Here is a 23,785-nt window from a genome sequence, read left to right on the forward strand (position 1 = left end):
CCAAAAATCTCCACCATATGAGACTATAAATCTGAATCATTTCTATATTGCAAATTAGGAATTTTTAACAAGAATAAAGCTATACGTACAGACAGGTCAGATATTTTAAATTTGATGATGTGGCAGTTCATTAAATAAAGGAAAGGATGAAGAAAAGAACGAAAAGGGAAATAGAAAAGAGGGAGGGAAAATCCATAACTCCCTCAAATTGGGGAATAGTGAAGCGGAAGCCCAAAGCGTGGCGGTGCTCTAAGAACTCCGGCCATCTTTCGGCGAAAATTGCCAAAAATTGTGTTTTCTCATATATCAAGTGTAGCTCGGGCATATAGCTTCAACCTCTAGTGTTGGAGAGCCCGAATTACTCTCTTCCCTTTAAATTCTAGAGCCCTAAAAACTCCATCCCCGACGGCTTTTTTGGGCTAAAATCACGATTGCCCAACCATATAGCTTACACCTCCGGTGTTTTCTTATTGTAGCAAAATGTTCTTATTTATTTAAGTTGGATTTTTTGCTCTCCTCATTTTCTGTGTTTTATCTCATGTATGTGAAAGTTGTTGGATCTTCAAAATGAAGTATTCTTCTCAAATGCCTCAAGTTTTTGGTATGCAAGAGAGCCCGGCAGCATCAACTTGGAAAATTGGTGTAGAAGAGATATCACTTGGCTTTTAAATCTGCTGATTTTGGAAAATTTGTGAAGCTCCGCATTGTTCTGTCACTTGGTTTTACTGGAATCTGTTTTTGAATTAGTTTCCACTTGCTTATAACAGGTAAAAGTGCTAAATTTTGGCAACTTGGTTATATTCAATAATTCAAGCATTCACCCTCAACATAAAATGCAAAACTCAAAATCCATGGCGAGAATAAGAAATACTGATGCCAAACATAATAAAAGGAACATAGTTTACACCCATTTTCCATTATCAATACATATTACAATAAACTAGAAGGAGATGTGTTTTCCAGTGGTGGTTTGGCGTCGACGGAGGACAACAGGTTCGCTTCCTTTAAATCTGGGTTGGTATATTTGGGTAATGCTTCTAGGTGCTTTCGTCACTTGTTTTGTGCCGGCCAGAGGTGGAGGTGAATTCGACGATTTTCTCTTGTCTTTGTGAACGGAGGCGATGGCTTTGAGGACAAAAAAAAGGACGCAAGATCAGATTTCAATTTGTCCTGAGAACTTGATATTCGGACGGTTAACTTTAACTCAAAATTCTCGATAGTTATCTTACAAACTTGAGATTAGGCATGTGTGCTTGATGTTTTGCCACCACACTTGATATTTATCAATTAACATTCAAAATTCAATATTCTATTTTTTATATTCGATTTTTCAACAATAACAACTCGATATTTCAATTTCAACCTATTCAATTTGAGTTCTCAACATCCGTAGGATCGACTTGATCCGTTCTTACAACAATCTCAATGTTTTAGATAATCTACCAATTTTTAATGAAGATTTTTAACCAAGACTACAAACTTACGAAATATATATTGATACAGAATTGGATGGAACCTGCAATAAAACTAAACAATATTTAACCAAGAAGGAGAAATCACATTACCTTCTAGTATAAACGTACCAAGAGTTAAACATGAAAGTTGGAAATGGAAATTTCGTCAAGTGTTTCTATTGGAACATCATGATCAGCATTTGGAGCTTATCAATTCAGTTGAAATGAGACTATAGTAGCTTTTCTCTCAAACTTTCTTCTTCCTTATTAATTTTTTACATGGTATCAAAGCAAAGGTTCGGAATAAGAATCTCCATTCATGGCTACTGAATGAACAGACCTTAACCCAACCATGGTTGCCGAATCAATAAATCATAACCCAATAGTTTCTTCTTCTTCCACTTTTTTATCCCCCTTTCTCGATTTCAATAACATCACTAATCCTTATCATCTGGACCATGGAGATAATCCCTCATCCCTCAATTTCATTGGTTCCAGAACTCCTCATTACAGATAATTATACCACCTAGTCCAGGGACATGTGTCGAGCACTTCGAGCTAAAAACAAGCTCGGTTTTGTCAATGTTATATTGGTTAAGCCTAAGGACATTCATGACCTACTTTTTAATTCGTAGGAATGATGCAATGATCTGGTAGTCTCTTGGCTACAAAATTCAATCAGCCAGACCTTAAAATCAAGCATTGCTTTGGTGGATGATGCTTTAGAAATTTGGGTTGAGTTGAAGCATCAATTCACCCAGCAGAATAGGCCTCGAGTCTTCTAATTGAAGTAAACTTTAGCAGTGTTACAGTATGATCAAGATCCTGTAAGTATCTACTATGACAAGTTAAAGTCATTATGGGATGAATTAATTGTCTATGATCCACTCCCAGACTGTAGTTGTGGTAAGCTCAAAATTCTACCAGATAGGTACCAATGAGATTGTGTAATTCAATATTTAATGGGCCTCAATGAATCCTACAGTAATATATGAGACCAAATTATGATACTAGGCCCCTTACCTCCTACGAATAAGGTCATTTCTAAGATATAACAAGAGAAACAACATACCATGTCACCTGCCATACGTTCTCCTGACTCTATGGCCTCTGCAGTAAAAAAAGGGTTGTACCTCTTCCAAACCCAATACCAAGAAGCCTCATCCTCAAAAACATGAAAGGCCCAACTGTACTTATTGCCATATAAATGGTCATCTCTTGGAAAATTGTTTTAAGGTTGGAAATGCTGAGGCACCAATTTGCAGTCATTGTCATATGTCAGGGCATATGGTTGATAAATGCTACATATTAAATGGGTATCCACCTGGGCATAAGTTCCATAAAAAGGGTAAGGTACCTGGTCTTTTTGTAATTTAACTTTTCTGGAGTAGGAAGAAGTGGCTAAGGAGAAAATGGTTTTCACCAAAGATCAATACCAACATCTTTTGGCTTTGATTAGGGATAACAATTTGGCTCGTTGGCTTGAACTGCTCGATGTCGAGGCTCAAAAAAGGATCATATATTTTGGGTAAGTATTCGTTTGTAGTATTGTCATTACACAAGCTAGTCCTTCTTTCGAGTGGCCCAAAAATATCAAAAGAAAAAAGAAGGGTTTTTTTAATTATGTCCAAAAAAAGAGGGGAATGTACATTTGCTTGAAACGGTTCCCAAATAACTATACCACAACAATGGCGAAATAGAGTTTATTAACGTCGTATGGTTAAAAGTAAAAATTTCAGCAAATGGAATTTTTCATAAAAATTGGGGGGCAATATAATCCTTACAAAAGGGCCATCCTATCCAAATTTCAGGCATTAAGATACGTTTCAAGCGTGCAAAAGAACCCTCTTCATTTTAGGTCTAAATTCTTCGCTTTTGTGAATGCGAAAATGTGCCAATCCTTTTCTCTCCCTATCTCAATCTAATTTTCAATTGGATTGGTTTCTAGGAATGTTTTATCAATTCCCTTGGATTTGTTGCAAATTCCAATTTAAGTAGAAAATTCTCTTTATTCCGCTGATATGCATAAAAGTATTTGCCTCAAGGAGGAATCCTAGAATTTCGTCCGTTTTTTGTGTCTAAAATGACGTTAAGAAGGTATCAGGGGGCATTTCCAGATATATTACTCAAAAGAACCGGCACAATACGCCTAATCGGGGCCGAGCTCTATGGGTCGGCTCATAAAACAAGCAACATGCCGCTATCTTTAAAAAGGGCAACTGTGTGCTGCCTTTTTTAAAGGCAGCGCAGAACTGCCTTTAAATTAGACCGCAACATGATGTCTTTAAATAGTTAGCTGTGTGCTGCCTGAGTGTAATGAAAAAATCGAGCAACCCCGATTTGGCTCAGCTCAGTAAGGCCCAAACCAAAAGCTCGGGTGGAGCATTGATTTTTTGACGAGCTTTTGCTCGGCTCGGGTAAAAGAGCCCGACTTAATTTTACTAGAGCAGAGCCGAGCCTCGAGTTTCGGCTCTCGAGCCTGCTCGGATCGATACGTTGACATCCCTAGGTCTAATTCAACCAAGATATGTTGCCATTGCAACACATTCTGCAAACTAAGTCTAGACAGCTTTCAATCCCACAGTTAGTAGTTCACAAGAAATTAGAATGTCTGGTATACCTTTATTCCTCTGCTCTTCAGCTCAAACACAACAAAATTTTAATGCCTTACCTTGAATCATAGACACTGGCGCTACAAATCACATGATCTGTAATGCTTATTTCTTTACATCCATTACATCTCAAGTTTCATACACAGTCAGTCTACCTAATTGAAACATTGTAATTGTCAGTCATATAGAAATAGTTGGGATCACAAACAATCTAACTGTGAAGAATGTCCTATGAGTACCCTCATTTAACTTCAACTTGATTTCTACTAAACAATTAGCTAACTCTCTCACTTGTTGCTTCGTCTTTTTTCTCGCATTCTTGCTTTATCCAGGACCTTCATCTTGGACCATGATTGGCATTGGTGAAATGAGGAGTGGCTTGTATCACTTGCTGGTTACTGAAGTGTTGCCAATAGCCTTGGTTGATCGTTTTTCTTTACATAAGAACATGTTTGTTTCTAAATCTTTTAGTAATCCTGAACTATGGCACTTTAGACTTTGCCATACACCTTTCTCAAAGTTAAAGTTAATTTCTAATCCCATTGTTAAGAATCACTTATCTCACATTAACGATGTTCGTTGTTGTATATGTCCACTTGCAAAGCAGCACAGACTTCCATTTCCAGTTTTTTTTCATAAAATTAAGCAAATTTTTGAACTCATCTACTGTGACATTTGGGGATCTCTACAGAAGCTTATGATGGATCCAAGTATATTTTAACCATTATGGACGATTTTTCCAGAAGTACTTGGTTCTATCTTCTTAAAGAGAATTCTGACACTAGAACTTGTTTAGAAGCATTCTATAACCTAGCAGAACCACAATTTGGTGTGCTAAGATTAAGATCCTCCGAAGTGATAATGGCCTAGAATTTCAAATGAAAGATTTTTTCAATAAAAAAGGCATATCCATCAGAGAAGTTGTGTTGAGATCCCCAACAAACAAAATTGTTGAGATCATACCAGCATCTCTTGAACATAGCTCGAGCCTTTAAAATTCAAGCCAAACTTCCTGCCAAAATTTTGGAATGATTGTGTTTTAACTGCAGCATACCTAATTAATCGCATTCCATCGCCTCTACTGTCAAACAAAACTCCTTTTGAGTTGTTATTCAACAGGAATCCATCATACTCTCACATGAAAATTTTTGGTTGCTTATGTTTTGCCTCCACTTCATCTAGAGATCAAAAGAAACTTGATCCTCGAGGGAGAAAATGTGTTTTTCTTGGATATCCTTTTGGTGTGAAAGGTTACAAACTCCTATATTTTGACACACAATCAATCTTTATATCTTGTAATGTTATTTTCCATGAAACACATTTTCCATTTCAAATGAATACCACAATCAGTCCAGCACCTCTCACCCTTTCTATTGATTTCACTCAGACCATAAGTTCCTCACCTGATATTCTCTCTCTACCTCAAACTCCTTTTATTGATTCAGTAACTATTTCTTATTCCCTTCCTTTATCTCCCAATTCTCCTTCTTCTCCTACACATTAAGTCTGCTACACCTAATGGAACTCCCACTACTTCCTCGCCTGAACCAACACTTAAAAGACTGACCAGGATTCGAAGAGCTCTTCAATACTTTCAAGATTTCCATTGTCAGCAAGCTTTCCTCAACTCACCTACTCAATCTGTGTCCAAGGTTTTTGCACAATCAGATATGCCATTTCCTTTAACACAATCACTTTCTTATCATCGCCTGTCACAACTTACTTGGATTTCACTTTTTCTATTTCCTGACATATTGATCCACAAACATATAATCAAGCTGTTAAGGGTGTAAGGCAATGGAAGCTAAACTTGATGCTTTAGAGGTCAATAATACCTGGCTTGTTACTGATCTCCCACCTAGAAAGAATGCTATTGACTGTAAATATGTGTTCAAAACTAATTATAAATCCGATAACACAGTAGAAAAGGAAGAAGGCCCATTTGGTAGCTAAAGGATTTACTCAAAAATGAGTGGATTACCTTGAAACATTTTCTCCAGTTGCTAAAATGGTCACTATTAGAACTTTTCTAACTTTAGCTGCCATCAGGGAATGGCACCTCCAACAGTTTGACGTCAACCATGCTTTCCTTTTTGGAGAGCTTAATGAGAAAATTTACATGAAACGACATTTCCTAGATACAATAAAGGCAAACCTGGTCAAGTTTGCAATTGCTTCGCAGTCTCGATGATCTTAAACAGGCTTCCAGGCAATGGCATTCTAAATTTTCCACCTTTCTTATTTCCTTTGGTTTCATTCAATCCAATTCAGATTAAAGTTTATTTGCTTGGCCTGATGGAGAACATTTTACTACCTTGCTAGTATATGTTGATGACATTGTTGTGGCCAATAATTCCCTAGATTCCATTAGTGTTCTCAAAGATATCTTAAACCAATAATTCAAAATCAAAGACCTTGGTCCTTTACGTTATCCTTGGCATTGGAGTAGCTAGATCTCCTCTTTGTATTCATCTTTGCCTATGCAAATATACCTTAGACATTCTAGCAGACTCGGGTACACTAGGATCTAAACCTACTAAACTCAGCAAGGATTTAGGCCTTCCTTTATCTGATCCTAATGTGCATCGAAGACTCATTGGCCACCTCCTATAACTCACCATAACCAGACTAGACATTAGTTATAGTGTTCAAACTCTTAGTCAATTTATGGCTCACCCTTCCACCACTCATCTTGCTGCTGCAAACAAAATTCTTAAATGCTTTAAAAATGCTTCTGGGCAAGGCATTCTTCTTTCTTCATCATCTTCTCTTAGCCTCATAGGTGACTGTGATTCAGATTGGGCATCCTGCCCTGACACTAAGCGCTCTATCACTGGTTACTGCATCTTCTTAAGGGATTCTCTCATCCCTTGGAAATGCAAAGTGTTGTCTCCCGTTCTTCAGCTGAAGCAAAGTATCGTGCTATGTCTACAACTTATTTAGAATTCACTTGGTTAAGACAGTTGCTTGCCGATTTACTAGTTAATCATCCACATCCCGCCATTCCCTACTGTGATAATCAGGCTGCCTTGTATATAGCTGCCAACCTTGTCTTTCACGAATAAACCAAATACATTGAAGTCGACTGCCACTAGATTCGCAATAAAATCCAAGAAGGAAGTATTAAGATTGCTCATGTTTCTACACGTTCTCATATCGCTGATATCTTTACCAAGTCTCTGTCATCTCATATACTTTCTTCTCACGTCTCCAAGATGGGAATAATTAACATATATTCTCCATCTTGCAGGGAGATATTAGAACATGATGATCAGCATGTGGAGCTTCATATTGACAAGTCTAACGATTCAAATACAGCTGTGATGAATTCCCTAGAAGGCCTCTCATAGGCATTGTTGTAATTGCTCAATTGGTTATTCCTGCTGAAGATTCTAGAATTAGTTATTTTTGTTTTGCCACCTGTGTATTTTTTCCCATTATATACAACGCGCGCACCCACACATACAAACACACACACACACACACACACACACACACTCTCTCTCTCTCTCTTCAGCATGTGGAGCTTCATATTGACAAGTCTAACGATTCAAATACAGCTGTGATGAATTCCCTAGAAGGCCTCTCATAGGCATTGTTGTAATTGCTCAATTGGTTATTCCTGCTGAAGATTCTAGAATCAGTTATTTTTGTTTTGCCACCTGTGTATTTTTTCCCATTATATACAACGCGCGCACCCACACATACAAACACACACACACACACACACACACACACACACTCTCTCTCTCTCTCTATATATATATATATATATATATATAAATTAGTTTTCTATTTCATGAAACATTGTGCTAGTGATATACTGGCGAAAGGTGGGAATAATGTCAAGTCCTCATGGTCCTTATGGGCCTCAAATACCCTTAAATCCTAAAGGCTAGACCCACTTCATTGCCCGGTCAATCCTCGAACCTATATATAAACACACTAGCCTTTTGTCACGAGCTGGACCCGAATTAGTCCATACATCACCTTATACTACGAAAACAATTTTACGAACAACCCAATTACAAGCATTTAAACCTTAATTTCTCTAGTCTCGAAATTCATTGCACGGCGCGGATGTAATATAAGTTTGGAATTAAGCATATGTGTTTTAAGGTACGATCAAGCATTCTAAATTATAATTTTATAAAATATTACAATAGTTAGGTTACTAGCAACATGTATTGTTTAGCTCAACCGTGTGACCAAAGTGGTAACTAAATTCTGGTGTAAATATGAAAATACATCATAATAATGATCAGGGAATTGGTATAGGCGAAAGGAGTTGCAAGGACTGAAATATATCAGGTTCTGGCATATTGAGTGGTGGCAGAGAGAAATGGCTGTAAGTGGAACTGCCTCTTCTAATTTCTTGCATAGTCAAAAGGGCTGCAACTGTATTCCTGAAAATCCCCTCTCCAGGAACTGTAATTGCTTCTCTTTCAGCAGGATGTATTCCTTGTTCTTGTGAAGCCGGGAAAACTGAATCTATGGTGGTTTCACACTCTTTGACGAGCTTCGAAATGAGATCAGTCGTGAAAAATGGTTGTTCCAGGACTTTTTGGATAAATGGCAAGCGCAAAACTCCACCTGTTCGTTTATCGTACTTCTTCAGAATCTTGGCCAACCCTGCAGTATTTTCTCATTCGTCTCAAAAACAAATGTCCATATAACGCAGCTTAAACTTTTAGACGAGAGAGAGAGAGTGGGGAAGCATTTGACTTTTACCGGTGTAATTGATGTTGCTGTAATTGATTAGCAGAACCATTTCTCCATGAAAATTGACAATGTCTTTTCTGATTTTTGCCATCTCCTCTTTGTATTCTGTCTCAGATGGTTTAGTCCCATTTGGGCCCCATGTATCAGTTACTCTCTGTATCCCCTGTTGCAATTCCTGCATCAAAATTGACTATGAAATAGACAGCTAGTTGGTTCCAGCAATTTCAATCTCCTTCTCTATAACTAAAATTAAACATGCTATCCGATAAATATTTTCTATCTGTAACCTGATTTTGATTGTTTTTGTTGTGTTGTCTCTATCAGTAAAGCCATTTTTGTAGTGGGAGTCTGAGGGATATCCTCTCCTCTTGTGAACGAATCTACAATGTTAGCACACTCTAAATGTGGAGCCCATAAATAGGACCCACAAACTAAATATTCTATTTCGATATTAATTTCTTGTCAATCTTGACAAGTGAAGTACATGTCTAATTTCTGGAAAAAAGTGCAGCCACACATGATCACTAGAAACATGTTCTTTAAGTTACGTATTTTACTGAAAGAAAATTTAACATAAAACAAGAAAGTAAAGTAGTGAGAGGATGGATGACCTTACCTTATTGCGAATAATGAAATCCTCTTCCTGTTCCATGAAGAAGGCATTGAATTTTTCGATCTCATTGTTCAAGCAGTACATAAACTCCTTGTTGGCCTTCGGAGCAGAAGAAATCAATCTAACAAGTTTCTTCAATTCCTTGTATGTCAAAAATTTGTCCCGCCAATCCGGCAAACTCTGTTCAATTTGCCGCTTCAATCTCTTCCCGAACTTCATCAATCTGCAGCTGTGTGTTTGTGAATAAATTAAAATGAAGAAAATTTGCAGAAAGCGTGAAATGGAGGGTGGGTTTAATGGGAGCGAAAAAGAGAGAATATTAAAAGGCATATGCTTGGCGTGATGAAGTGGCTGTTAGAATGAATCCCAGCATATTCGATTAACAGAGTCAATCGGTCATCCTTGTGACCAAATCACACTAAATGATTCGTCTTTTCTTCAATTAATGTCAAATTTAGGTGCTGCACTATTTACTTGGGACCCAAATTGAAATATCAAATGAAAGAATTTTAATTTTTAAACACAGTACAAGATTGTACTCCTCAATTTTCTCCGAAGCTTTTCTTTTACCTTTCGACCCTACAATGACCCTTTGGTTGAACCAGTAAGTTGCTTAACACGGTGCTTTGATCAGGACCGATTGAGTTGAGTCTGATTGTGTTCGAGTTTTGGACAATGAAGAAATTCATATGATTTATTCTGAGAAAATTATCGTTGAAAGGAAAATTCTATTTGTCGATTTTGGAACTTGAATATAATATGATAATAGAGATTAGAGATGTGACTTGTGAAGGAGGCAAAGATTAGTAAAATAATAAATTATTTGTGAAAAGCTATCATGGAATAATATTAAAATTGGGATTTTGGAAAAAGTGGATTCGTATAATCTAAGAATCTCCCTCCCATGCCAATGCCATGGAGATGGCATGTGATAGAAACTTTTTGTCTAGTCTGTACTTGGGCTCTTTTCTTTATCGAACAAGCTCTGTTTTTCCAAAAATACAATTTTCAAAACACACTTTCAATCACATTCTCCTATAAAATAATATTACATGAAAAAAAAAAAAAATCTTATTTCCAACAAATCACTATTCCAAAACACATTTTTCCCAAAAATCTCCTTTTAATGGAACCCAAACAGGGACTTAATATTTTACAACTGGGACCCCATGTCTCTGGATTTTTGGACAAACACCAAACGGTAAACGTGACCACTGCTGGAGCTTGTCTGGATCATATTGAAACCAGCTGCAATAAACCTGCCATAACAAGTATGCTAAGCTTAACAGGCTTCTCCCAAATGAATCAAATATTTACAGAGATTTATAATTTTCTCAAATGATACATGACAGTGAGATTATGGATATTTTATATCTTCTTACGTTACATACTCTAGTGTTTCATCACACCTATAGGGGAAGCACTTTTGCATACGTTTGAAAAACGGAAAGTTGTCTTCTAGTTATAATATTAGTGAAAAATCAATTGGCTTTTCGAGGGATAATAAACCGTTGAATCTTCTGAAACACAACCAAGCTAAATCTGCTTCATACAATAATTTTCTCCCATAGCATATCCATGGGAAGGTTCAAAGATTGATCACAAAGGTAAAACAACCATAGGGACCAAATATGTCTTGAAAATATCCAGAGAGTACACTGTCTATAACTTATTATCCCAAAAGCTATAGCTGATGGGGGGAGGTACAATCGACCCTATATCAGGTTTGGAAATCTACTCCAAGCCCCATTTCACTTGGGCCTCACTTTGAAGGATTCCTTACGAAGGCAATATTGGGTCATTACCAAATTGCGACAATAGGTTCATCCCATTTCAAACGTGCTACTGCATTAACTAATTAACTTGATTTGCATGTTCGGAAGTGTGTATAAACGATTTTATTTATAAATAGATATAAATGAGTGATAGATAAGTGGATAGTACTCGTGGGTTCCACGAAATATAAGAATAAAAAGTGGTTTGAATGTTTATAATCATAAGCCAAATATAAGCTTACATATGGCACCAAAGCTAACATGATCTATTGTTGTGAAACATATATTTGAATTGATCTTTTAATAGATGTAGCAATGGAGAAAAAAAATAAAAAATAAAAAATAAAAAATCCATGCTTACTTTGTAGTCTTCATTGATGTTTAAACTCACATATAGCATAGACGGTATAATAAAGACGCATAAATTTTATTTACTATTCGGCAGAGAAACAGAAACCTATTTGATGAGATCATATGTCCATTTATCTAATTCTGCTGGTTTCCAAGTTTTACTTGCGTGGCAGATAATAGATATTCAAGTATTCAATGTCCGCCCGAAAATAAAAATTAAAAAATAATTGTAGAAATATCAGGCACTCAAAACTTTGAATGCATGCATATGTAGTGCCCATTGGGAAAAAAATATCTGCTAATGGTTTGCTTGTAGAACTCTTGTACATGAGTTGCACACAAACCTATGCATAAGAATCTGTAAGTTGGCAAAAACAATTTTCACAGGCTAATCAATATGCAGGCATACAGTTGAAATTATAATGCAAGAAATAGTAATAAAAATGATCAGGTTGCAAATGGAAAATTGGATAGCATCAGAAAATATATTCCACAACAATACAAATCAGAGTATCACAGATTGGGTGATTTCTAACCTCAACTTCCTGTCAAGACCTCCATCGATGTTTCAAAGTCAATCTTCAACCACACAACCCTGGTAACATCTGATAATAAGAATATTATCACAATTGCAGAAACTTCCATTTTACAAAAAACTTTGTAACATACCTTGTTTCGTGTCCTCAATTTGCAAATCATATAATTTCACAGGGATTAAGTGTGTGTCAGTCTACAGATGACAGTCCATCAGGTGCATGGTCATCATTACATCATCATCTTGCCTACGTAAAATCCACACAATTTGCTCTTGCTCACTATATGTCCTTTGCAATTCAGTATTATAGCAAAACGCTCAGACTGCAATGTAAGGGGAGGAAGAATGACAGTAAAGAAACTAAATAATTCTCTCCATTCTACTCTGCATGTCTTCATTTCCTGTTGAAGCTATTCCAAAATAGCATCTATTTCGAAAAAGGAACAAATTCTCAAACGCCACTGCCCCTAAACTATCATCAATTAAGTGTTAGCTGTTCATTGTAAGAACTCATTTTATCTGTAAGCATCTCTCTCACGCATTCTCTCACCCTTGGCAGCATCCTCTTCCTACAGACGATAACAACAACCGCTAATAACTACATGTCCTCTGAAACCATTGCAGCTACAACTGCCATTACCACCTTTCCCAACCTTCCACGCTTCCTCCTTCCCCCCTCACACACCTTATTGTCATTGGTGCAACCGTCTTGAGATTGCTCAAATTTTGGACTACAATAAAGGGCCGACCCCTAATCTCTTACTACCATTGGTAACTTTGTACCTTACTTCAAACCTTTAACCACTACCTCTAGCCACTTTCTGATATTGATATTCCAGATCTGGCCTCCACTACCTTGACCACAAGCAGAATGACAATCCCAGGCCTTCCAAATTTTTCTCTCTATTATCTTAGTTCACACAAAGATAAAAACTATGCCAACTCTTCCTCTCATTTTTACCCTCGTCTAATTATATCATTTTCCATTTAAAAAAAAAAAAGAGATCAGTGCTTCCATCATTTCTAAAATCTTTACCCTTCCATTTTTCTTCACTTTTTTCTCTGAAATTTGGAATCTCGCATCCAGATTTATCAATCTTTTGCTGATTTTGTACTATATGGTAGCATATAACGTTGACATCGTTTAATTGTCATCACCAGCTTGTTTATATCTCTGAGTTGTATCATCACTGATCCAAGCATCAGCTTGGTTTTGATGATTATAATGAACGGAAAATGATGCTTGAGATGTTTTCGAGAGTTCTTTTGAAAGAAGTTAAAAAATAAAGGATATTCGACAGGTTGGGTAGGGGCAGAAGTTCTAAGATGCTAACTCTCAGAGGCATCTCTAATAATTAGGATCCCATCAAATGAGTAATGCTTGGAACAATCTTAAGAAGTAGTTTACATTGGGGCTTAGCAAGTGTGTCATCATCAGCAAAGCATGCAAGTTCACTCTGCAGCATTGAATAAGCATCTGCAAATGCCTGCACCAAGCAACAGCAATCAATAAAAATAAGCTAACATCAATAGGTGAAAATTCATGGAGCAAATATCAGGAGACTCTTCCCATCTCAGCAACTCAACCCTGCTAAACAAGAAATTTTGAATAGAACCAATTGGTCATAATAGTAACAGAGAACAAAATATCAGCCTCAAAGAATACTAGAGATTCAGGTGAGAACAATAGTTGACTAAGTTTTCAACATCAATCAGAAATGTCCTGACCTATAAATACTTGGCATCCCATTGTTCAGACAGAGAGATTTTATGACACAGAAGTCTCTCCCTACATCATTCCCACTTGCATAGATAACAGAGAATAGTGTGCCATGGACATGTTAAATGATATCAGCAACCTTGCAAGATGAGTCAAAAAGACTCACAGATATGTCCAAATGGATTTGTGCACAAACTAAGAATATACACTCGCTGATCAATTTAGACGTGGATATTCACCAGCTAGCAGAAATTAGCAAATAACAAGATGTTCAATGAATTGGAATATGAGCTGTTAAAATTGACAAGAAGATTAGATTGATTGACCAACTCTTAATTTAAATGTCAAGTTCCGAAACCCTAACTTTGAAATGAAGTTACAATTTTTCTGCTTAAATCTTCGAAGATCAATTCAATATTGGATGAAGTTGGGATGTCCAGGAATGAAACGAACCATAATAATAGGACAAAATATTACTTCCTAAATTTAATTATTCAGTGAGCAAATAAAAAAAAAAAAATTTCAATTTAAGAATATCAGCTGACCTTGATACATTGATGTATGTGAAAACAGTTTCGTCCAACATTATTTGTTGGAAAGAGAGGATCATCAAAATAAAGTGGGTAAAAACTGCAAATGTTAAGTGAAAAGGAAACAGTGAAACTAGGCAACCTGTGAAAACACGGATCAATATGAACAAATAAACAAGATGTCTGCTTTACCTGCACCCTCGTTCCCTGGTTAGGTATATCCCACTTCCCTGTACTGATATACACATTTGAAGAGAGTCAAAGACATTCCTGAAACAAAATGGCTCAGATCATCAATTAAGGCAGGGAATTTCCTGTGATTATGAAGGCAGATAGTAATTAAAAATGTTACTGACTAGAAATGTAGTGTTGACTTATTGGTCAATAACTTATACAAGGATGTATAAGAATGAGAAATGCTGAAAAAAGTGGGTAAATATTTAAGAATCTTCTACAAACTTTTACAGATAGAGAAAGTCGAACAGGAGACTTCCATAACTCTGCAAAAAAAAAAATTGACATCAAAATAATGACATACAAGTTTAAACTTACTCATGGATCCAATACATATATATGCTGAGTTTTAAGTTCAAAATCGAAATGTTACAAATGGAAGTCATAATTTATGCAAGTAATGTTAGACTTGGTAGCAGAAATATGCTAGCAATACATACTACATAGACATGCAGAAAATTGTTTAGAATGTGGTATACAGATGTAATGATACCATGCAAACATAAGAACATGAAGCACTTCCATATCGAACAGCTGGATCTATAATGGGGGATTCCTGCAAGATACACGATGTTAAAGCTATCTAGACCCGGCCTATATGGTTGGGCATAGGTATTGAATGCCAGGCACAGAGAAATTGAAAAAAGGAAGTCTGGCAAGGTTATCCACTGGGGGTTTAAAAAAACAGTGGAGGAGGTTGCAAAAGGAGACACTAGAAAGGGATGATTCCAAATTGTGGAACTAAAAGATCAAACCCAAAGAAGAACATAAAAATTTGTCAAAAATCACAAGGCGGCTCCACAGAATCGCACCTAGGCAAGGCGAAAAACAAAGTGCACACACTCGGATGTTTCAAGCTGCTTTTAACTTGTGCTGAGAGATGTTATTTACTATGCTTAATTTTGAACTCTCTGTTATTCACTCGAATTCATTTCTCAAAAAATACATTAATGGAGATTATGAAGAAATTAACTTTCAGATTTAGTATTCTCAAGGAATAGTCAGAAAAATTAGAAAAGTATACATCCAGCAGAAAATTTTTTAGATTCAAGTTACAAGAAGGGTCTAAAGATTCTAGGAAATTTTAAGAGAAAAGATAGTCTAAATGCAACTTCTTTAGTTTGTAACTTTGACAAAAATTTTAAACATTTTTTACACTATGAAGATAAACAGCTAAATAGTATTGTAGATCTACTTGTAAATTTAGGAGAAAACTTAGAAAGAAACAGTTCAAATAAAAAGGTAGAAATTTTATTAGAAAATATAAATAAAAACATAAAGATTTAAGAAAGTAATTTGGAATATATTAAAAACAAAAATACTGAAATATTAAAAAGAAAATTTTATAATACAAGAGAACTAGATACTAGTCCTAACTTAGAAAAATTGGAAAATAGAATTAAAGCATTATGGAAAAAAAAGTCAATAGACACTAGACAAGATATAGATAACTTACAACTTGATTGGTTTGGATTAAAATTCGATTTTAATCCAAGTCAAAGCCAAACAATCAATATTAACCACATCTTTTATGGGCCCTACAACTTTTTAACCGCACATTTCAAAAATTTCTATTACAATCTACTAAAAAATCTACTTTTAATCTCCACCAAATACCCTCTTAATGAATAAATTAGAAACATTAGATTTAAAGAAAGTCAAAGAACCCAGTAAATTTAAGAAGACTAAGTGGATTTATACGTCATGTATAAAAGAAAACAAATTGTAGCTAGTAGTAGTAAACTAGTTGGTAATCCGTTACCAAGGACATTAAGTGGAAAGATAGAATCCGAAACAACATTAGAATCCCTAATAAATATAGAAGAATTGATAGAAACTTTTAGAAAAAATAAATTAAAATTAGTAAAAGCTTTAGATATACATAAAAAAGGAAATATGTTTAGCAAATCCTTAATAAATCAACATTATGGTGAAAGATATGTTTCTTGCACACATGAAGATCAATTTATATCTCTAGATTTAATAGAAAAAGAATATTATAAAGAAATTATCAATAAAAATCTTTAACTAACTCATTTGGGATTAGCAATAGTAGGAGTGAAAGGATTTCATACAGAAAATTTAGAAGCTAAAGTATTAATATGTTTATATGATAGTAGGTTCAGAGACAGTTCAGAAACATAGAATCAGGATTATTAGAAAGCATAGAATTAGACATGAACAATAAAGGTAGAATTGTATATTATACACCGGACTATTTAGTTAAAACAAAAAGTTTTTATAAAGAAATTAAAATAGGAATAAAAAATAAAGGATATCAAATGAAAAGAGACGAAGATAACTTATTAATATGCACAGGATTCATAGGGAGACTTAGTGAAAATAGTACTAACAATTATAAATTAGAAAATAATCAAATAATTACATTATTAGGTCAAAAAGGTACAAAAGCTATCCCAACAAAGAAATTCTCTTTAGAGACACGTAGGATTAGATTGGAATCTAGGAAATTCTTTAGAAAGACCGATATTAGTGCCAAAAGGCAATATGATATACAAAATAGTAAATGAACTCTAGGTATTAGATTTGAAAATTACAATTATCAAGCAGAACACAGAAAGCATAACGAAGAAGAAAATAAAGGAGAATGTGGATACCTTAAAATAAAAGACTATGAAAGTAAATATGAAATTAATACGTTAGAGAAAAATAGTGAAGACAAAATCGAGGGCGATGAAGAAGAGATTGGATACATAGATATGAAATATTATAGAAATCCTATAAAAGCTAGAGAAATAGAAATTAGAATGTTCATAGAAAAAGATCAGAAGAATATAAAAACTAAGATGGAAAAAGCTAGCAAAAGAACTAAATTAGAAACCGACCAAGAATTCGAAAAAAGAAGAGACCCCATGAATATAGAATATGACATAGGAGGAAAGTACCCTTTCCCCCCGCAAGAGATTATGAATGGGAAGACAAAAATATAAAAGTTTGGGAAAAAGACAATTAGAAAAAGGATGCAATTTACCATTAGCAAGAGATAGAGGACTAATCATATAATTAAATAATTGTAAATCTCAAGACAGACCTAGTGCTATAACTAAATGGAAAAATTCTGTAATAAGAGCATATAATAGTGTACCTGTAAAAATTAATATAGAAGAAATATGGACTTATTTAGAAACTTATTTAGGAAAAATAGCATTAGACATATACATTCAGCAAAAAGACTGAAGCCAGAAGAAATTAGATTAAGAATGATCGGAGGAGATAATCCTAGAAATTTTACAAGTTTTTTAGAGAATTAATTATGCGATCTGCCCCTAGTAGAGACAACACTTACAAACTGAATAAAGTTTTAGAAGACTTAGAAAAATTAAGTATTAGTAACATGAAATATACATAACCATTTTTATTAGATTTTAAAAGATTAACAAGTACATGAGAGTTAGCATTAGATATAGCCATAATTAAAAAGGTCATATAGAAAGATACTACCATCATGAAATGATAAAATTAGAAAAGATTTAGAATCTAGACCAACAAGAGATATAACCACTAGTGCTACCATAAAATTTATAACTGATAAATTAAAAGAATATTGTATAGAAGATGTAGCTAAAAAACAAATAAAAAAAATTAAATTATTTTTTTATTCAAAGTTATATACACTATAGGAGTACAATTATAGAAGAAGAAAGAAGAAATTGTATAAAAAGGATAAAGAACATAAATATAAAAGACAATATCTAGATAGAAAAATATAGTGTGTGTTTAAGCCACATTATTTTGAAAAAATGTTTTTTGGAATAGTAGATTGATGTATGTATGGTTAAAAAATGAGAAAAATTCTGGATTTGCATGTAATATTATTTATTGAAAAATGTGTAGTTAAAATGATATTAAATCACTGTTTAAAAATACATTTTTTGCAAGAATGCAGCTCAAATAGAGCCATAGACCAAGTAGGACATATTATAAAAATAAAAAACCAAATTATAATAAATAGACATGTTAAAAAGTCAAGAAATAAAAATGGATTGTAAACGTTATATCTGTTGAGACCTAGACATTTTGCTAATAAATGCCCCAATAAAAATAAAAGTAGCGAAAATATAGTTAAATTTATGATAATTAAAGAAATACAGTGTGATATTATAGAATTATCTGATAATAAATCTTGTAGCTCAGTTTGTAATATTTATACAGAAGAAGAATTAAACAATTTAGAAATAATAAGTAATTTTGAAGACAGTGATAGCTTAGAAGAACTAGATTTTTCAATTCTCGATACAAAGGTCATGAATATAGAACAAGAATGTGTCCATGAATGGATTACAAGACAAATATCATTAATGGATAAATGCAAAATATGTAAAATATACCCAAGACATAAACATAGAAATCAATGTAAAAAGTGCTTAGAAATCCAATGTAATAATTGCTTACGAATTAGAGAAGAAATTAATAACAAAATTAAAGGCTATGGTAAAAATATAAAAAGATTAGATGATAAGATAATAAATACAAGTAATAAAATAGATAAAATATATGAAACATTAGAAGAAATACAATATACGATCAGAAATCTTAAAAAAAAAAGAAAAGAAAAGCAAAGCAGCCTATAGATAATTACAAGGAAAATAATTACTTACAAAGAAAAAATCTAGAGGAAATAGTTTGTCAAATATCTAAAGTAAAGTCAACTAAAATCTTTAGGATACCCATAGAAATACAAATAAATTAAATGATAAAATTAAATTTAGTTGCCTTAATAGACATGAGATGTACATTTAACATAATTAGCAAAGACTTAGTTCAATAAAATGATAAAATTAAATTTAGTAACCTTAATAGACACAAGATGTACATTTAACATAATTAGCAAAGACTTAGTTCAATAAAATGATAAAATTAAATTTAGTAACCTTAATAGACACAAGATGTACATTTAACATAATTAGAAAAAACTTGGTTCCAGAAGACCACAGACATAAACTAAAATATGAAATAAGAGGTAGTCAAATGGACAGTAGTAAAATGTGATTTGAAGAAAGGCTTTTTGATGATTGTAAGATTAAATTTCAAGAAAGACAATATAGTTCAACAACTACATTAGTTGTAAATCAACAAAAGACAAATTTGTTAAAGGTATAAAATTCTTAATAAGTAGAAATTGAAGTATAACAATTACTCCTGATGTTATAACTTTTGGAAAAGATACATTTATTATTAATACAATAGAATCATCAGAGTTGCGATCGAAGCGTGGTGGATCCCTACATTCACAAACAACAGATCTAGTCCTCGAAGAAAATTTAGACAGTTTAAAGCATTTATCTTTAGAAACTTTAAAGACTGATTTCATACTAAGAACTAAAGAATTAATAATTTTTAATAAGACATCATCTAAGGTAGATTGTATAAGAATTTTAGAACTAGCTAAAAAAAATTCAAATAATAGTAGAAGACCCTATAAAACATTGAGATAAAAATAAAATAGAAGCTAAATTAGAAATCATAAATGAAAATATAAAAATCAGAAAACATACAAATCAAGACAGAGAAGATTTTAGTATACAGATTAAAGAGTTATTAGATTTAAAAGTAATAAAACCATCTACTAGTCAACATAGATCAGCAACCTTTATGGTTAGAAATCAAAATGAAATTAAAAGATAAAAGCATGAATGGTCATAAACTACAAAAGATTAAATGCTAATACTATAGAAGATAATTATAAGATACCAGATACATGTTAATAAATAAAATACAAAATAGTAAGATATTTTCTAAATTTGACTGGAAATCCAAATTTTTTAAAATAAAAATGGCAAAAGATTATATTCCCTGGACAGCTTTTAGTACTCCAATATGACATTTTGAATGTTAGTCATGCATTTTGGGTTAAAAAATACACCCTCTATTTTTCAAAGAAAGATGGATAACATTTTTAATTCTCTTCCATTTGTTTGTATATGTATAGAAGATATTTTAGTACATAGTAAAATTCATAAAGAACATATGAAACATTTATAGATAGCTTTAAATAATTTCATAGAAAATGGTTTACTTATAAGTAAAAAGAAAATGGAAATAAATAAACAAAAAATTGAATTTTTGGGCATAATTTTAGGAAAGGAAAAATTCAACTGCAACCGTGTATAGTATAGACAATTCTACAATTTCTAAACAAAATTGAAGAAACTAAGAAGTTACAAGCCCTTTTAGGAATTGAATTATGCTAGACATTTTATTAAAGATTTAGGAAAGAAAGTAGGATCATTGTATTAGTAAGTTATCTAGCAAATGGCAAAAATATAGAGAACTAGATAAAAGAAGAAGTTAAAAATTTACCACTATTAAAATTACCTTTAGATAGTAAATATAAAATAATAGAAACAGATGAATGTAAACTAGGATGGAGATGAATTCTATATTCTAAATCAAAGAAATATAGTGGCAAAAAGGAAGAAAAGATTTGTAGATAGCCAATGGAAAATATAAAATAAAAGGAAAATATTTAACTAGTTTAGATTATAAAATAATGGTCATCATACATAGAATACAAAACTTTAAATTATTTTTAAATACGGAATTTACAATTAGAAAAGATTGTGAAGCTATAGTAAAATTAATTAAAAAGAAAACTTTGACAAAATAAGACATAAAAGAAGATGGTTAAAATTATATGAGATATTAAATAATTATAAAATCAATATAGAACACATTGATTAATTAAAAAGAAAACTTCGACAAAATAAGACATAAAAGAAGATGGTTAAAATTATATGAGATATTAAATAATTATAAAATCAATATAGAACACATTGACGAGAAAATAATATTTTGGCAGATAATTTAAGTGGACAAGTTATTAATTTTCTAACCTATTATTTTCATGGTATAGATGGATCAAAGGATAATGAACTTTGGGAATGTCAATCTAAAAGTGGCCCCACAAGAATCTAATCTTCGATTTAGAGAAAATAATTTAGAAAGACTTCCAGAAAGACAGCGTTGTGTACTAGATAATCTTTGAATAGCACGTGACTCTAAACAAAAATTAGACAGCATTAGCAAAGCTACAACGTACCTTAGTGATACAAGACGAGGAATGAGTTTTCCTAAGACCTACTTCCTCCTAGGAATAATTGAAGAGAGTTATCTCTACCTTAGCTAATCATTTTAGACAAATTCATAATCAAGTAGCAAGCAGAAATTTTATTTTCTTTACAATCACTAAAGGTAAAAAGCCTGGTATATTTAACTATTGGCCAGAAGTCTTACAATAAGTAGAAAGATTTTCAGACCCCTTTTTCAAAGGATTCTATACACTAGAAGAAGCTTTAAATTTCTGTAGAGAAATGACAATATTTAACTTTTATATATTTGAGAAAATTAGACAGACTATGAACATGCAAATTGCTATTTCTCAAGCGTCATCTCCATCCTCATCTATACAACTTTGTGATAGCTGTGAAACTATTACCAAGGTTGTTAGAAATTTAAATCTTAGAAAGCATTCATTAGAAGAAAAACTACAAATCCTTAAAGATGAAACCTTTTCATCCTAACAAACCATTAGTAAATACCAAATGAAATTCTTAAGTTACAAGATGGTTTAAAAGGACTAAGTTCTAAAGATACCGTAGAAAGATCTAAAGATATTGCTTCTACAAGTAGAAATTATTTTGATAAGATAAAGATACTTATTGAATTGAATTAACAGACTCTACAGTTGCGGGACAACAAAAGACTTTATATGATTTTGAATAAAAAACCGGCAATTGTGCCAGTATTGTTCGGAATTCTATAAAGAAGTCAATCGTACAGGAGATCATCGATTTTTCTCAAATTCTAAGCTACTATCACAATGAAACTCGATATTTTCTTAAACATAGCCCCTAAATATGAATCATCTACTAAAAATTCAGCTTTTTTTTTGACACAATTATCCTACAAATTCTTTGACTATACAATCTTTGAAGAACTTTTTTATCCAGCCTTACAATTTGGCATGATAGACACTATTTATGTTTTAATCAAATCTTTCAGATTTTTTCCACCTTAACTTAAACAGATTCTTAGTCAGTGAAAAGGTCGCCCATTTATGATCCAATTCATTTCCAAACCACCTCTTGTAAATAATGATATAGTAATTCCAGCTTATCATCATATTGTAATATATGAAGGACCTAAAAGTTTTAGACCTTCCTCAAAGACAAATACTACAATAAAAATTAGACATATTAATTACAAAAGATGGATCTCAGAAACCGCAGCAATGATAGAAATCCAAAATAATGATTCCAAACTTGTAGCACAATGGAGTTATTTACTGTCAAGAGCATCTTGCCATAAGAATTAAAACAGAAAATTCCAGTACCAAATATTCAGCAAAAAGAGCTATATTTGATGGCTATGAATTATCAGAAGGACAATAGGATACAGCGGAAGAAGAATATATATCTATTGGCAAAACCAATGAAATGGATGCAGACCTAGAAGAAATCTACATAGAAATGATGGACAGATAAGCACAATAATTAAAAAAGAAGAGAAGATGTAAAGAAAAAGCAAAAGACTAATGAATAATACCCAAAGGACAATTATCGATAAAGAAAGTAAAAAAAGGAGGAAGCTTGAAGAAAAAAATTCAAAAGAATCTTTATTTTCATATAGCTGTAAAGATATATAGTAAAATCATATTTCACAGTGTTACAGCTGTATGATTTATATTATACATCTTTACAACTATATTCACCACCTCTTGAACTACTCTTCTTCTTTACAAATCCGCATCAATTAGCAAATTCTTCATTTTTTACCTCAATTCCTCCAGCAATGCATCCAAATGCCTTGTATCACCACCGTTTACCACTTTCTTCCTACTTACTTCCCCAGCTCAGCCACTAGTGGGGCCGCCACACTCGCTTGAACACTTTCCAACTCCTCAACCAGCACCTCTTCTTCCATTTCTACATCATGCCTCAACCTTCGAATTCTCTAAGATTGATCCTCAATAACATTCATAGATCTCATCACCAAAGAAAATGCCAAATGGGTTTGAATCCTGCACTCTAAAACAAGTTTCTTTCTAATGCAGTGAACTAAGGTGGTGAAAACACTAGAAATACATCTTTACAGATATATGAAAATAAAGATTCTTTTGAAATTTTTGACTTCAAGCTTCCACCTTTTTTACTTTATTAGCCGATAATTGTCCTTTGGGTACTATTCATCTGTCATTTGCTTTTCCTTTACGTCTTTTC

General features: G+C 33.1%; 2 protein-coding genes across 16 annotated transcripts in view; both read right to left on the reverse strand.

The window, feature by feature from the left end:
* Nucleotides 1-8,176: 8,176 nt before the first annotated feature.
* On the reverse strand, nucleotides 8,177-9,818 carry LOC111383071 (SPX domain-containing protein 3-like). The gene is made up of 3 exons (XM_023007141.1): nucleotides 9,405-9,818; nucleotides 8,798-8,963; nucleotides 8,177-8,698 (listed from the first exon to the last, which is right to left on the reverse strand). The coding sequence occupies exons 1-3, from the start codon at nucleotides 9,729-9,731 to the stop codon at nucleotides 8,328-8,330; spliced, it is 864 nt and encodes a 287-aa protein (XP_022862909.1). The 5' UTR covers nucleotides 9,732-9,818; the 3' UTR covers nucleotides 8,177-8,327.
* A 161-nt stretch (nucleotides 9,819-9,979) lies between these two features.
* LOC111382992 overlaps nucleotides 9,980-23,785 on the reverse strand; it is a 30,091-nt gene continuing 16,285 nt past the window's right edge. For 5 of the 15 annotated variants that reach the window (XM_023007056.1, XM_023007049.1, XM_023007042.1 and 2 more), the window contains exons 9-13: nucleotides 14,505-14,812; nucleotides 14,328-14,412; nucleotides 12,197-13,549; nucleotides 12,064-12,122; nucleotides 9,984-10,660 (exon numbers count right to left, since the gene is read on the reverse strand). The gene's annotated coding sequence lies outside the window, so the exon portion shown is untranslated. Of the gene's footprint in view, nucleotides 10,661-12,063; nucleotides 12,133-12,196; nucleotides 13,550-13,790; nucleotides 13,922-14,327; nucleotides 14,413-14,504; nucleotides 14,813-23,785 lie in introns of all 15 variants that reach the window. The other 10 variants (XM_023007111.1, XM_023007099.1, XM_023007084.1 and 7 more) reach the window with 10 other exon arrangements.

Source organism: Olea europaea, chromosome 3, assembly GCF_002742605.1.
Source record: "Olea europaea var. sylvestris chromosome 3, O_europaea_v1, whole genome shotgun sequence".
NCBI classification, from domain to species: domain Eukaryota; kingdom Viridiplantae; phylum Streptophyta; class Magnoliopsida; order Lamiales; family Oleaceae; genus Olea; species Olea europaea.